This window comes from Engraulis encrasicolus, chromosome 2 (genome assembly GCF_034702125.1).
Source record: "Engraulis encrasicolus isolate BLACKSEA-1 chromosome 2, IST_EnEncr_1.0, whole genome shotgun sequence".
In the NCBI taxonomy this organism is placed as follows: Eukaryota; Metazoa; Chordata; class Actinopteri; order Clupeiformes; family Engraulidae; genus Engraulis; species Engraulis encrasicolus.
This window is the reverse complement of record NC_085858.1, coordinates 25,182,060-25,197,059: the sequence shown is the minus strand read 5'-3', so window position 1 is coordinate 25,197,059 and position 15,000 is coordinate 25,182,060. Positions and strand designations below refer to the sequence as shown.

General features: G+C 43.7%; 2 protein-coding genes across 3 annotated transcripts in view; both read left to right on the top strand.

Annotated features, from left to right (window-relative positions):
* Window positions 1–9,139, top strand: part of ppp1r1b (protein phosphatase 1, regulatory (inhibitor) subunit 1B) — a 40,719-nt gene extending 31,580 nt beyond the window's left edge. Inside the window, exons 4-5 of the mRNA XM_063184794.1 lie at window positions 4,739–4,864; window positions 8,078–9,139. Coding sequence (XP_063040864.1) covers window positions 4,739–4,864; window positions 8,078–8,241 — 290 coding nt within the window. The 3' untranslated portion in view covers window positions 8,242–9,139. The remainder of the gene's footprint in view (window positions 1–4,738; window positions 4,865–8,077) is intronic.
* A 2,947-nt stretch (window positions 9,140–12,086) lies between these two features.
* stard3 (StAR related lipid transfer domain containing 3) overlaps window positions 12,087–15,000 on the top strand; it is a 14,502-nt gene continuing 11,588 nt past the window's right edge. Inside the window, exons 1-4 of one of the 2 annotated variants that reach the window (XM_063214531.1) lie at window positions 12,087–12,141; window positions 12,237–12,300; window positions 13,136–13,386; window positions 14,394–14,471. In XM_063214531.1, coding sequence (XP_063070601.1) covers window positions 13,171–13,386; window positions 14,394–14,471 — 294 coding nt within the window. In that variant the 5' untranslated portion in view covers window positions 12,087–12,141; window positions 12,237–12,300; window positions 13,136–13,170. The remainder of the gene's footprint in view (window positions 12,142–12,236; window positions 12,301–13,135; window positions 13,387–14,393; window positions 14,472–15,000) is intronic. The other variant, XM_063214523.1, reaches the window with a different exon arrangement.

Below are 15,000 nucleotides of genomic sequence, written 5' to 3'. Positions count from 1 at the left end.
TATCTGTGAGAGAAAGGAAGGCAAAGGGTGAGGTGGAAGAATGAGAGAGAGAGAGAGAGAGAGAGAGAGAGAGAGAGAGAGAGAGAGAGAGATTAGAAGTTGTGACAGCTGTGGTGGGTGTAAATCTGTGTGGCCCAGGATCATCCAGGATTACAAAGTAGAGCATACAGCTGTGCACACACACACACACACACACACACACACACACACACACACACACACACACACACACACACACACACACACACACACACACACACACACACACACACACACACACACACACACACACACACACACACACACACACACACACTATCCGTCAAAACATCCAATGCTGCTGCATTTATCCTTCAGTGGTCATTCATTATTTTGTAGATAGTAGATAACGTCCTGATAGCAGAACTTTCAATGTCTTTGCGGAGGGCAGGTTTAAATCAATGCAGTCACTCTTTGTGATAACTTTTTGAATACATTTCTGCATACGGTAAACAAAACAACTAAATAGTTATTCATAGTGTTTATAGTTATTTATTTACTCATGAGATCATACACTGTACATACTAGTGGTGTCAACAATGATTGATTCGGCGATGCAATCCAATGCGGGGCATGGACGATCCAGAATCGATCCGGCAATTTTTTAAAGTTTCAATTACTTCCATGGATATTTCGGGAGCAAATGAATGTTAAATTAGATAAAAGCACTTCAAAACATTGCAAGACTGATACAGACTGATACAGAAAACAGCCAATAAATTGTTGCTCAGTATCTGACTACTTGTAGTGCCTCATCATGACTGATTAAGCATTTTCTTTGCTTACAGTAGAAATGTAATGCATTGCAATTCATTCATTCATTCATTCATTCATTCATTCATTCATTCATTCATTCATTCATTCATTCATTCATTCATTCTGAGTACAGCAGGAGGCACTGTGCTGAAAGAAGTCAGTGACTTCAAATACCTGGCTCATGGGTTAACTCAACTGAACAAGATCTTAAAGTGAGAAAGGCACTTGCATGGAGGGCCCTGAATGGCATGGCCAGTGTATTTGGAACTCCACTCTCCCCCGTCAAATCAAGCTTAGCTTCCTCTACGCAACAGTAGAGTCTGTTCTCCTCTATGACAGTGAATGCTGGACCCTGAAGCAAACTCTATAGAAATCCCTTGATGGGTGCTACACCAGGATGCTGCGTGCAGTGCTTAACATCAGCGATAGTGCACATGTAACCAACAAAATTCTGTGCAAGGGAATACCAAGGGTGAGCGAGAAAATTGGTGTAAGGAGAATGAGACTTGCAGGACACTGCCAAAGGCACCAAGAACTGCCAGCCAGCAAACTGGTGCTGTGGGAACCGTTGCATGGGTGCCGGTCAAGAGGACGTCCCACACTAACTTATGTGGACATACTCAAGAAGGACGCAGGAACCCAGAGTACCAGTGAATTGAATCGGGATGATTGGAAGCAACGATGGAAGGCTCGTCTAAGGACGACCTAGAGAGTCATTCATTCATTCATTCATTCATTCATTCATTCATTCATTCATTCATTCATTCATTCATTCATTCATTCATTCATGCATGCATGTCTTCATTCATTCATAGATTTATTAATCTGCCTACCCATCCATCCATCCATCCATCCATCCATCCATCCATCCATCCATCCATCCATCCATCCATCCATCCATCCATCCATCCATCCATCCATCCATCCATCCATCCATCCATCCATCCAAGAGCAAGTACGAGACAGAGAATGAGACAGAGGCAGGGAGCGTACTGTACGTGCCGACGAGTGTGAGCTAGAGAGTGGTTTCAAGACAGCGATTGAAATGTTGTGCTCCAGCAATGCAAATGTTTTTGTGATGACAGTGGGCTGCATTGAGAAAGGACTCCATTCAGATTAAGAGATATAAGGATGGAACGAGAGGGATAGAAAATGTTGTCACAATCAATGGCTTATTCGTGGAAATGAGATAAAGACCAAGAGAGTGCTTGAGCTTTCACTGTACGCACGTCACAGCAACACAGCAGTAGTGCACCACTCCCACTGCCGTCACAACACAGAGGACAACTGCTACACACGTCACAACCAGTGGTGTAGTCTATGTACTAGAACACGGGTATACGGAGTATACCCACTTCTAAATTTCAGGGATTTCAGTATACCCACTTAAAATTGATTGATCCATTATTTTGAATAGCACAAATATATACAGTATACCCATTTCAAAAAATTATCAAATATACAGTATACCCACCATAAAAAAGTAGACTACACCACTGGTCACAACACAGAATATGACTACACAGTGTACACTATAGCACAATACGATACATCCAGCACCACAAAGTGAATGGCTGATGTAAATATTACAACAGTGCCTGAGTCTTGTATTATCTTAAACATGGAGAGAGAGAGAGAGAGAGAGAGAGAGAGAGAGAGAGAGAGAGAGAGAGAGAGAGAGAGAGAGAGAGAGAGAGAGAGAGAGAGAGAGAGAGAGAGAGAGAGAGAGAGAGAGGCAGATAAGGGAATGGATGACAGATTTACAATGAGAAAGTTAAGTCACAATCAATGGCTTATTCATGGAGACAGGATTAAGAGCAACAGAGTGCTTGAGCTTTCAACTCTATGCACGTCACAACGGCATAGTGTAGAACTGCCGTACCTGTCACAACACGGTCAGAGAGTACACCTGCTATACACGTCACACGTCACCACATAGTGCAACACTGCTACTCTACGCACGTCACAACATATTGCACAATCACAATACAGTACGAGTAGAGTAGAGTAGAGTAGAGTAGAGTAGAGTAGAGTAGAGTAGAGTAACTTTATTGATCCCCAGGGGGAAATTCAGGTATCCAGTAGCTTACATGAATACACAAATACACAAAAGCCCACATGGACATTTCAAGACACAAATAACACGCCCGCTACTCCCACTATACCACAATGCACGGATGCTACATCCTTCACCACACAGTGTGCAACTACGATGGAAATGTACCGGCTAGCTAGCGCTTAACTGTCTAGCTCGGCCTTAAACAACTGCACCATCTAATAGGACACTGTGCAGAAGTGCTACATTCAGTACAACCCAACAGCAATGGCGTCCATTGAGGTTTAGCACTTTTGAAGTGTTATTGAACTCCATGCTCGGCTCCAACCGTATCTCACTCATTTCGTGAAGTATTCACAAAAAAAATAAGTAATGAGTCATTTTCGTGGTGCATTCACGTTATTGCCCGCCTTTCGTAAAGTCTTCACGAAAATAATAGATTAATTTTCACGCTACCTATTCACTTGAATTGCCCGACTGTTGCCTAGCGACCCACTAGTTTGATTCCCTTTCGGTAGCCTACCGTCACATGGTAATCAAACATTTCAAACAAGCAATTTAGGGTTAGGTTTAGGGTCAAGGTTAGGGTTAAGGTTAGGGTTAAGGTTAGGGTTAGGGTTAGGTTTAGGGTTAAGTAGGGTTAAGGTTAGGGTTAGGGTTAGGTTTAGGGTTAAGTAGGGTTAAGGTTAGGGTTAGGTTTAGGTTTAGGTTTAGGGGACATAAGGCGTAAGTACCGAAAGGGCGTCGAATTAGTGAGTCCCGAGTGTATCAGCAGTGTTCTGTCAGCACCCCCTCCCCGCCCCTGCAGACATTTGGATAACCACCTGGTGGCAGCAGTGGGGCAATTCAAGTGAATAGGCTGCGTGAAAATTAATCCATTATTTTCGTGAAGACTTTACGAAAGGCGGGCAATAACATGAATGCACCACGAAAATTACTCTATTTTTTTCGTGAAGACTTTACGAAAGGCGTGAGATCGGGCTCTCTTCGGATATACAGTGTATTCACAAAAGATTAACTGACTCACTGACTGACTGACTAACTGTGTGTTCACCATTGAAATCTGAAAATTCCTAATATTCATGATGCACTCATAATTCTTCCTGTGAGAACTCGTCACAGCACAGTGCACAATAGCTATGTCCTATCACAACACAACACAATGCCAAAATAGTCTCTTACGAGCACACTGTTTTTTTCTTCTTCCGGTTCCTCTGCTGGTCTGTCTTTCTAACTATATCTGGGGCATTTCTGTCTGTCTCTCAATCCATCTCCCTGTCTGTCTATTTTCCTGTCTGCCCATCTGTCTGTCTGTCTGTTGGTCTGTCTGTCTGTGTGCCTGTCTGTTTTCCTTTTTATCTGTCTGTGTCTGTCTGTCTCACCATCTGTCTGATTTCCTGTCTGTCTGTCTGTCTGTCTGTCTGTATGTCTGTATATCTGTCTGTATGTCTGTCTGTCTGTCTGTCTGCCTGTTTGTCTGTCTATCTTGCTCCTTGACAGCTTATCAGTCAGTCTGCCTGTCTGTCTGTCTGTCTGTCTGTCTGTCTGTCTGTCAGCTGGCCTGCCTGCCTGGGTGTGTGCGTGTGGCCACTTGCCTGACGTTCTGTGCATCTCAGGCATCCATAGCCACAGGCGGTGAAGCCCTTATGAAGCAGCACCGCAAGAGACAAGACAGACAAAAACACAACTGTCCCCTTTTTACCTTTTGTACGTGTCCCAATGTGTGCTTTCCCTCTGTATGTGTATGTGTGTGTGGTGTTCCCGTGTGTGTGGTTGTGGGTGTGTGCGTGTTTGCGCGCGTGCGTGTTTGTGTGTGTGTGTGTGTGTGTGTGTGTGTGTGTGTGCACGTGCACGTGCACATTTGTGTTTGCGCGCGTGTATGTGTAGCCGTGCAGCAGATGGCTGAGGCTCAGATGCAGAAGCTAGGTGTGTATCCGCACATGGAGGAGGATAATGAAGACTACCCTGGACATGAGGACGAAGATGAGGATGAGGAGGAAGGCCTCAGCAGTGGTAAACACGGACGTACACTCTCATAGACACACGTGCATACATGGTATCACACGCAGATACACATAGGCACACATACGCACGCGCACACACACACTACATATAAACACACACACACACACACACACACACAGACAATCTAACAGTGGGGAGTGGGCTCTCTCTCTCTCTCTCTCTCTCTCTCTCTCTCTCTCTCTCTCTCTCTCTCTCTCTTCTCTCTCTCTCTCTCTCTCTCTCTCTCTCTCTCTCTCTCTCTCTCTCTCTCTCTCTCTCTCTCTCTCTCTCTCTCTCTGTCTCTCTCTGGGCTGGTCATGTTTACAAGGCTAGCTGGGCCCTGCTATATAGCTTGTCAATGGGCGTTCTCTCCTCTCTGTGTCCTTGTCTGGCAGGGTTAGTCACCTACGCAGCACAGCACCAGCTGTGCTCTCCTCACCAGCCTGAGGAGGACCACACACACACACACACACACACACACACACACACACACACACACACACACACACACACACACACACACACATACACATACACACACACACACACACACACACACACACACACACACACACACACACACACACACACACACACACACACACCTGACGACGATCAGCCACCAGCAACACTAATGCACCTGGTTGTAACTACCTTTTTCTGTCACACACACACAGACACATGCGTGTGTGTGTGTGTGTGTAAACATACGTACATACTGCGAATTGTTCTGATGCAAATTACGCACTGGGACTGCACACACACATACAAGCATACTTGTTTTGACATAAATGAGGAACTAGTACGTCACACCAAGCTCCACCCTGCCAAGCATGCGCACACACACACACACACACACACACACACACACACACACACACACACACACACACACACACACACACACACACACACACACACACACACACACACACACACACACACACACACACACACACACACACTCAATCAGACGGTACACACACAAGCATGCTTGTTCTGACGCACATTAGGAACTAGTACGTCAAACCTGAAAGACTGAAGGGTCTGTCTGTATGAGTTTACGTATTCCAAACTTACCCACTATTCATACAGTCACAAACATCCTGTTCTGGCATAAGGCTTTCATCCATACTACTGTAAGCTCTAACTAAGAACACACACACACGCGCACTCACAGACATGCACACACACACACACACACACACACACACACACACACACACACACACACACACACACACACACACACACACACACACACACACACATATACACATACGCTTGAGCGCGCGCACACACACACACACACACACACACACACACACACACACACACACACACACACACACACACACACACACACACACACACACACACACACACACACACACACACACACACACACACACACACACACACACACACACACACACACACACACACACACACACACACACACACACACACACACACACACACACACACACACACACACCATGATTTTGTTTTTCAGAGGGACTTCAACAGCTCAGAGTGTTTGCATGAGAAGTGCGAGTGTGAGTGGATTTGCTCCCTGACCTTGATGTGCTGTCCAGAACCCTTTTATCCATTTCCCCTCATCTGTGTTTATTTATCTATCGTTGTGGTGTTCTTGTTGTTCGTGGAAATAAATATGGATCGTTATTGATGGATTTTGACCTTGAATATGTTGTATACCGGTATATGGATAATTTTGTGCATTTTGTTTTTCATCTATGTGGACCTTGTCATTTATGCGTTAATGGAGTTTGTTGAAGTTTACCGTCTTGGTCTATACACTTCTTGCATGTTCAAAATCCGAGTCAAAGGAATCAAAAACTCCAAAAGCCAAATTAATCTATTTATTTTCTAAAATGATCAAATAACAAAAATGACCACCACTGGTAATATCCAGAATACCAGCAATGGCCCATACACAGTAAACACTACAGCTTTCCAGAACTGCAGAGTCTACTACATAAAAATGACAATGACAGGGAAAGCATTACGGAACGTTCCGGAGATCCTAACCTTCTCTCGCCCTGACCGATAACAAAAATTAGGACCTACTGAATATCCCCTATCTGTTGGTATTTATGGTTTGTGGGTGTATGGGTGTGGTTATGTGTAAGCAATTACGTGATTTGTTAGTTAACCCAGAATATGCCTAATCTGTGTCGATTGTAAGCTGCTGTCTTCATTTCCGGGTGGGCCTTGATTTCATCACTCTTGGTCTCCATGACCTCATCTGTGGACTTCCTGAGTTCTTTAACTTTAATCAAGCAATACACATACAACAGCACATTCTTTTGACATATTTGAGGGTCCTTGGCTCTGAAAAGATTGAAATCCAATGTTAGTCGTTTGCCCATTGTCACCTACTCCTGGCCTCCTAAAAAGGATTAAGTCAAATAGTTTCGCTTCTGAGTGACATCACTGTATCCTGTGTCCTAGAAATAATGATACTTCAAGGAGTTTGGTATGGACTTCAGACTTATTCAGAAAATAAGCAATCAGTTAATCAAACATCACATGACAGCTTTCAGCTTGTCTCACAACAATGTTTGATGAGTTCTGTAGGCTCTCCTAAAAGGAATGGGCAATTACTCAACATCTTCATCTCATGATTGTCACATGGGGTCATTGGGCCTACTCAGTGGTTTGAGTGCCCATCAACAGAACACATTTATTTTAATGTTTTTAATCATAACCAAATATTGTAGAATTTCCTGCAAACACAAATGAATACCTGAACAACTTGCTGTAAGACAATGCATTATATTTCAGGACCTCAGAATCTAGCCTATTTTCCAACAAGGTTGAGCTCAGACATTTCTAAAATCACACCCCAAACAGATGTATTAACAAGGAAAGCACAAATAAGCTGCATGCTTTTCAAAACTCCGACCTCTTTGCCACAATTGTAATGTAACAATTGAGATTTCCTTCATCGACTACTGTGTAAACAGGACATGAAGTATAAATGGATAAAATATTATCTGTATTTAAGAATATCCATATATGCGTCTACAAGGTCTACATAATGTGAACAAATGACAAATATTATCGACCATCCTTTTGCAAAGTACAGTGTTGCCAGATTTGGCCTGGCCCAAAGATTGTCAATCCATCTCCTCGCTAACTGTTAAGAAAATGTGACATCACATCCCTTGTTTGTGACGTCCTTTCCTCTTGCCCCAGACCAACAGGAACAGGTTGGAAACACAGACACCAAATCAGAGATGAGCAGAGCGGACGCTGTGGCCCAGAGCGGCGTGGAAGAAGTGAATGAGGAAGAGGAGGAGGAGGAGGCGGAGGTGAAGAAGGAGCAAACGAAAGAGGAGGGGAGTCCGAAGAAGGAGTGATTGCAAAGGAGTAGCGGAGAGAGAGAGAGAGAGAGAGAGAAAGAAAGAGAGAAATAGGCATAGGGGGACTCGAGGAATTTGCATATGTATACTATATAGACGAGCCCACTTCAAAATAAAATGGACACGAAGGGAAGGTGTGTGTGTGTGACAGAGAGAGCGAGAGAGAGAGAGAGATAGAGAGAGGGAGAGGGAGACTGACTCAGTTGTGTATGTATATACTGCATGTGCTTAGTCTTTAAATGCAAGCAAGCAAAGGAAGGGAGAGTTTCATGTGTTAATGAGAATAACTGAAAAACATGACAACTGTGACAAATGGGATGTTGAAAAGGAGCCAAAATGGTCATTATGTTCGTAGGTGATGCTTGTCAGTACATTATGGTCATAATACAGTGTATGTCTAAGGTAACCTCTAAGCGCAATATATTGGGGAGCCACCAACTGTCTTTTGCAGTCACGTGAATGCAGCAGACTCACACCGTCGAGACAGATTGTGACCATACTGTTAAATGTGTGCTCATTATTCTGTTCCCACAGCTCCCTATATCAGTGGTCTGTCTCAGACAAGGCATTGGATGCCATGTTAAAAATTGTGGTCCCTGAAAAAGAAAAGCGGTCCCCCTCCCCCCTCCCTTTTTTATGACAAAATGGATTCATATTTTATATAAATTGTTTTGAATAGCATTAGTTCCCTTTATATTTGGGCCCTTATAGAATTGTTCTAACAACACCAAGACCATCCCAAAGCAGCGCCCCAAGCCTTGGGCATCATGTCAAAACCTACTCTGTCTCTAGTTTTGACATTTATCTTCTGGAAAATGTCCACTGTTTTCATCTCATAAATATGCCCTTCTAAAATACACAAACACACACACACACACACACACACACACACACACACACACACACACACACACACACACACACACACACACACACACACACACACACACACACACACACACACACACACACACACACACACTGTATGTTAGCGCATCTGTTTGAATAAGTGTCTGCAGAGATGTTCTACTGATTGAAGTTCCTGTTCGCACAATAATCCTCTGTAGTGTGTGACACCATTACATCTATAAGGATCTATTTGCACCCAGTTCCAATACTTGTGATCAGGTGGCCTTTGAACACCTAAGTATGTTATGCTATATGACCTGAGAGGCAGACAACAATCAGGCACTCCTGAGAACATCAGGATCTGACGCTGGAGATTATCAGAGCTATATACGGCTCTGGAGATTATGGTATGCTACTGCCACCTTGTGGTAGAAAGGGGGGTACACATTCATCCACATGCCCTTTTTGACACACTACGTTTGAACAGGTTCTCTTCTTCACTTTTGTATATAGCTTTGAAAAATAGATTAATCCCTTCTCGTATTCTATCTGTTTAGTTCTTTTTTAATTGTGACATTTGTCATTCAGCAGTAATGATGACTTGAGCAGTCAAATTGCCTGTTAAATCATCAAAATCATCTCTCTCTCTCTCTCTCTCTCTCTCTCTCTCTCTCTCTCTCTCTCTCTCTCTCTCTCTCTCTCTCTCTCTCTCTCTCTCTCTCTAAAATTGTCTATCATAGACATATAAGATTGAATGTAAAGATCATCTAACTAGGTCACTTAAATTATGTTATAAAGTCAATATGCAGACAGTTTTCTCAACTCCTTTCTGTTGTGACTGACCGACCAGGTGTGTCTATTTATATTGACCTAGCTAACGACTAAAATTTTTTGCTGTTCTTTTTTTTAATGATAAGGGACCTTTGCTTGTTGTGAGGTTTCTGGGCTTTGCAGGTAGCCCACCTTTTGAGGGTCGTTTGCCTCCCTTCTTCATACTAGGCTGTCTCTCTCCTCCCTACCAGTGCCTGTCCGTGGCGCTGGGAAAAATGTATAACCTTTTAAAATCCCTTGTTTATTGGAGCTTTTGTTTTGGACTCATTCCTGTTTGTTTTAATCTATGCGTATTGAACTCAGTTCTGAGACTTGTAAAATTGTAGAAACAGAGTAAAAATATATAATATTCACTGAAATGATCGAGGACTTTGTGTTCTTTGTGAAGATGAAATTGTGTGTGTGTGTGTGCGTGCGTGCGTGCGTGTGTGTGCGTGTGCGCACATATGTGTCAAGATAGCAGGGCTGTAGTTAAGTCCACCTTTGGGGTGTCAAAACCAGACTAGTCAAGTCTGACTCAAAATAGGTTGAGTATGAGACAGGACCGACTCCAAAAAGATTAGACCCCGAGTCAAGTCTGAGTCACATGTCGGTCAGTGTTAAACAATGAAAAAGATGCATGTCATTGATGTAAATGTTTGAAGGTATGAGGCATATATGCCATGCATGTTGAGACAAACTTGGATGTTATTGGATTCAGGCTCCACTTTGGAATCTATTATGGTCAGTCTTCAAAACAAAAATTAAATCCGATGCGGATGAGCCCAAAAGTGTAATTTGGCAAGACAAATGACTGAGTCCAAGACAAGTTTGAATCCAACTAATAGCAAGTCCAAGTCCATAGAAAAACGGACTTGAGGCAGGAGTACTACTACTCTGCAAGATAGACTGGTAAGCCAGACTTTAAAAAGTTTAGTCTGGCACTGCACATTAGGAAAGCTGAGGGCTTTGGGTGCTGTTGTTCACACTGCCTCAGCCAACGCTATAACCAATCAGAGCGAATTTAACAGGTGACAAAAAATGGACTACTGCGTTAAGGTTTGCTGTCCTCTTGTGTCTGAGCAACAACAGTGCAATTACTGGACCAACTCTCCAGGCCTGAATATTTTCTGCCGCTAGTAGAGTTTGTCTAGACTCTAGTTTATCAAGTCTGGCTAATGTGTCCAATATTTCATGTCTCAGGATTTTGAACCAATTATTTTTGACCATGCTGGATAATGTGTGGGATAGTTAGTTCTGTCATTGATCCCATTACGTGTGTGTGTGTGTGTGTGCGTGCGTGCGTGCGTGCGTGCGTGCGTGCGTGCGTGCGTGCGTGCGTGCGTGCGTGCGTGCGTGCGTGCGTGCGTGCGTGCGTGCGTGCGTGCGTGCAGGGCAAACACATCTGAAAGGGCCCCAAACCCAATAGGTATAGACCACATGCAATGTAATTAGTAGGGGTGAGTATTGGCAAGGGGTTCCAGATTCGATGCACACAATACACATGCCACGATGCGATACCATCACAATGCATTGAGATACATGTATTATTGTGATGCATTGTTATATTTAGGCCTACTTTGCTCATTTTCACTTTTTCACTTTTGCCAACATTAAGCAATACAAATATACATATAAACTATGACTGCGTATCACGATTAATCATGATTCGATTCAATATCGTCACAGCCCTAGTAGCCTAATCAGGATCCAATACTGAGCCCCCTCTCTCCCTGGGCCCGGGACAAGAAACCCCTTTGTCACCCCCCTGTTGGCTTCCCTATTTTACAGTAGCATAAGTGTCCCTTCCAACCTAGGCCGAAGGTGCTTGTATTCACAGAAAGGGTTTAAACCCTGTTCTCTCTGTGTGTGTGTGTGTGTGTGTGTGTGTGTGTGTGTGTGTGTGTGTGTGTGTGTGTGTGTGTGTGTGTGTGTGTGTGTGTGTGTGTGTGTGTGTGTGTGTGTGTGTGTGTGTGTGTGTGTGTGTGTGTGTAACGTGAGAGAGAGAATGGGCGTTTAATTTTAAATGATACAGAATTTATTATTTACCGTTAATGAATATACGATCAGTAGACAATGATCGTAATGAATTGTCCATTGTTTTCAATGAGGATATGTGGAATATTTAAATAATTTGTAGCAGGGTTCTCACGGAAGTGACAGTATCTCATATCCGGTTGAATGCGACATTCCCGGAAGAAAGTAAGCAGCTGATCGCGATGCTTCACAAGTAATCAGGTGAGTTTGGATAACAGTTTAAGTGGTCGCGACGTTGTTTTCGATATTATCGATCATACACACTCAAATGACGAGACATATTGTTGTGTTTTTAGTGCGAATGATACCTAAGGGTGGGTCAAATTTGCCCTTTCAGCCAACTAGCATTTGCATGAACGGGTAAGTGGCCATTGCTTCACGAAAACTCGGCAAGTCGACAACAGCAACTTCATAACAATATTGTTACTCCATGCGTGTATGTGAAGTGTTATCACATCCCGACATAAAAGGGCTAGGCCTACTCGTATATCTGTGTCTATGTACTCTTAGAAAATGATTTAAATGTCCCTTCATTTTTTGCCAGATTTAGCTGGCTTGCTGGCAGAATATCGGTGGGCTTAACGGCAAACTCTTCCAAACCAGTGAAATATATGGGGAACAACCCTTGATGACAATGCACATGGATTGTTGTACCAGACTTGTATTTTGTGAGCAATATTCCAGAGATGCAGACAGCTGTTGTTAAGTGACGGGTCTCTGTGAGCACTTTTTGTTTACAGTAGATAGGGTGTTGACCTAGGTTTATGGAAACAAGGCCTCTAAAATATAAAACAATAGTTGGGTGTTAAACGCTTATTTCACTATGTTCACCGCCAAGCTTAAAGCACAATTTCAATTTCCAGTTTTATTCCCGCAGACAAGATCATCTGTTGTTGCCAAAGTTGTGGAGTATTTGATTCTTCAGAGTGTGGCATTATGTTAATAAACTGCACTCTCAGTAGCCTTTATTAGTTCTTTAAGTTTGACATTCAACCACATTCCCAGTGGGTCTACATTTTGCATGGTCTTGCATGACGATATGATGTGATGTGCTTGACAGTTTAGAGGCAGAGCCTTATGAATAGCTTTCACTGTCACAGCAAGACTTCATGTCTTTTTATGAGCCACTTCCACAATTTTTCTGCCGACCCTGAAACTGAAGCAGTTCTCTATTTTTTTTGCCCTCCCTCCACAGCCAGTCGCGTGTGTCCCCCTGTCAGCAGAGCAGGCATGCCGGGCGGAGTGGAAAGCGGCGAGTTTGTGGGGAGCCTCCCTGCCATCGCCTCCCTGAACGCCTCCTACTCGCAGGCCTCGCTCACCCACCCGTCGTCCTACTACCTGCCCCCCGCTGAGAAGAAAGCCGTCTCCGACGTGCGGCGCACCTTCTGCCTCTTCGTGACCTTCGACCTGCTCTTCATCTCCCTGCTCTGGATCATCGAGCTGAATGTGAGTTACTATGGCAACGCATGTGGCGCTGTGTAGAGCTGAAAAGATTCTCATTTAGTCCAGGTCGTCAAAACAGTTTAGTTGCAGGCAACTAAAAGAAGTTCAATTCTCCAGGTCCAAGTCCAAATCCAGACCTCCAAGAAGAAGTCCTGTTGCCGACAGCTTAACTCTTTTGACTGGTTGTGGCACTGTGATTTGTACGTTCCAGTTTAAGAATAACAAGTTGGAGACGTAAAGAGGCAAAATCAAGTTGGGTTTAGTTTGTCCAATATTTTGAAATGCATCCAAAATGTATCCGAATGTCTCTTGGTTTTAAGATATAGTGTTGAAAAGCTAGCTGGATGTAGAATCATTTCTGCTGAGGTAATAGCAGGAAGCATGAGTGAAACTGGTGCACATGTGACTTCATGCCCTCTGTCTACAAAGTATTACATGGTCAGATATTCCACAAGTTGTATTTGTCTACCCTGTGTGCTCAAGAAACCAACGCAGGCTGTTCAATGATTTGCTTTACCATGATCTGACTGATGGTGACTTCTGCAGAAAGGCCAAACACACCATTTCATTACTGGACTTTAGTATTCACACTTTTCCACTTCTTTGCTTCTTCTGTAGAACCATTTCCCTCGCGTCCCCGCTCCATTTGCATTTCACATCTCATTTGTGTTGTTTGGCACTGTGATTTTCAGTTCTGGTTTTCCTTCTTGTCAAATATGGCATCTAACAGTACAGCTAAAACAGTACAAGAGCAAACTTCCACTTGAGTCTGCTCTTGTGTGTTGCATTTTAGGCAATTCCCTGCTTGCAGAAACCAGATTATCTTTTTCTACAGAGGCCAAATGTTAATGATTGCAAAAGGCTTTCATGAACACTGAGTTAGTTCCTCTTATTCTATGAATGTAAATGTATGATGTGAGGCCAAGTTCAGCAAGCCAGGGCACGCACGCACGCATGCACGAGCTCACCTTTACAAGCTGTTTTTTTGTCTTCTTCTTCTTCTTCTTCAGATCAAGACGAGCATCAAGGAAAGTCTTGAGGAGGAAGTCGTCAATTACAACTTCAAGTCGTCTTTCTTTGACATCTTTGTGAGTAACAATGGGCCACTTCCATTTTATCTCCTAGTTGAAGAAGGCAGGTCTGCACACTGCCAATAAGCTCCAAAAAATAAACATTATTATTTAAAAATGCAGACCTGAGACCTACCTTCACCTGTCTGCCACCTGCAAGAAGTGTTTTTGGATGTGTGCACCCTACCCAAAAGAAAGTATCACTTTATTACCTCTCAGTAATGGTCAGAGGTGTGTGTGTGCGTGTGTGTGTGTGTGTGTGTGTGTGTGTGTGTGTGTGTGTGTGTGTGTGTGTGTGTGTGTGTGTGTGTGTGTGTGTGTGTGTGTGTGTGTGTGTGTGTGTGTGTGTGTGTGTGTGTGTGTGTGTGTGTGTGTGTGTGTGTGTGTGCGTGTGCGTGCGTGCGTGTTCGTTCCGGTGTGCTACTCTAATCAGGACAAGCCCCATCTCACACAGGGCTGTGAAGGTCAGTCAGCTTTGCGCAGCACATGACGGGCGGCTTACTGGAAAGTGCACACTGAGAGAGGGAACCTGGACATTCCCAGACAA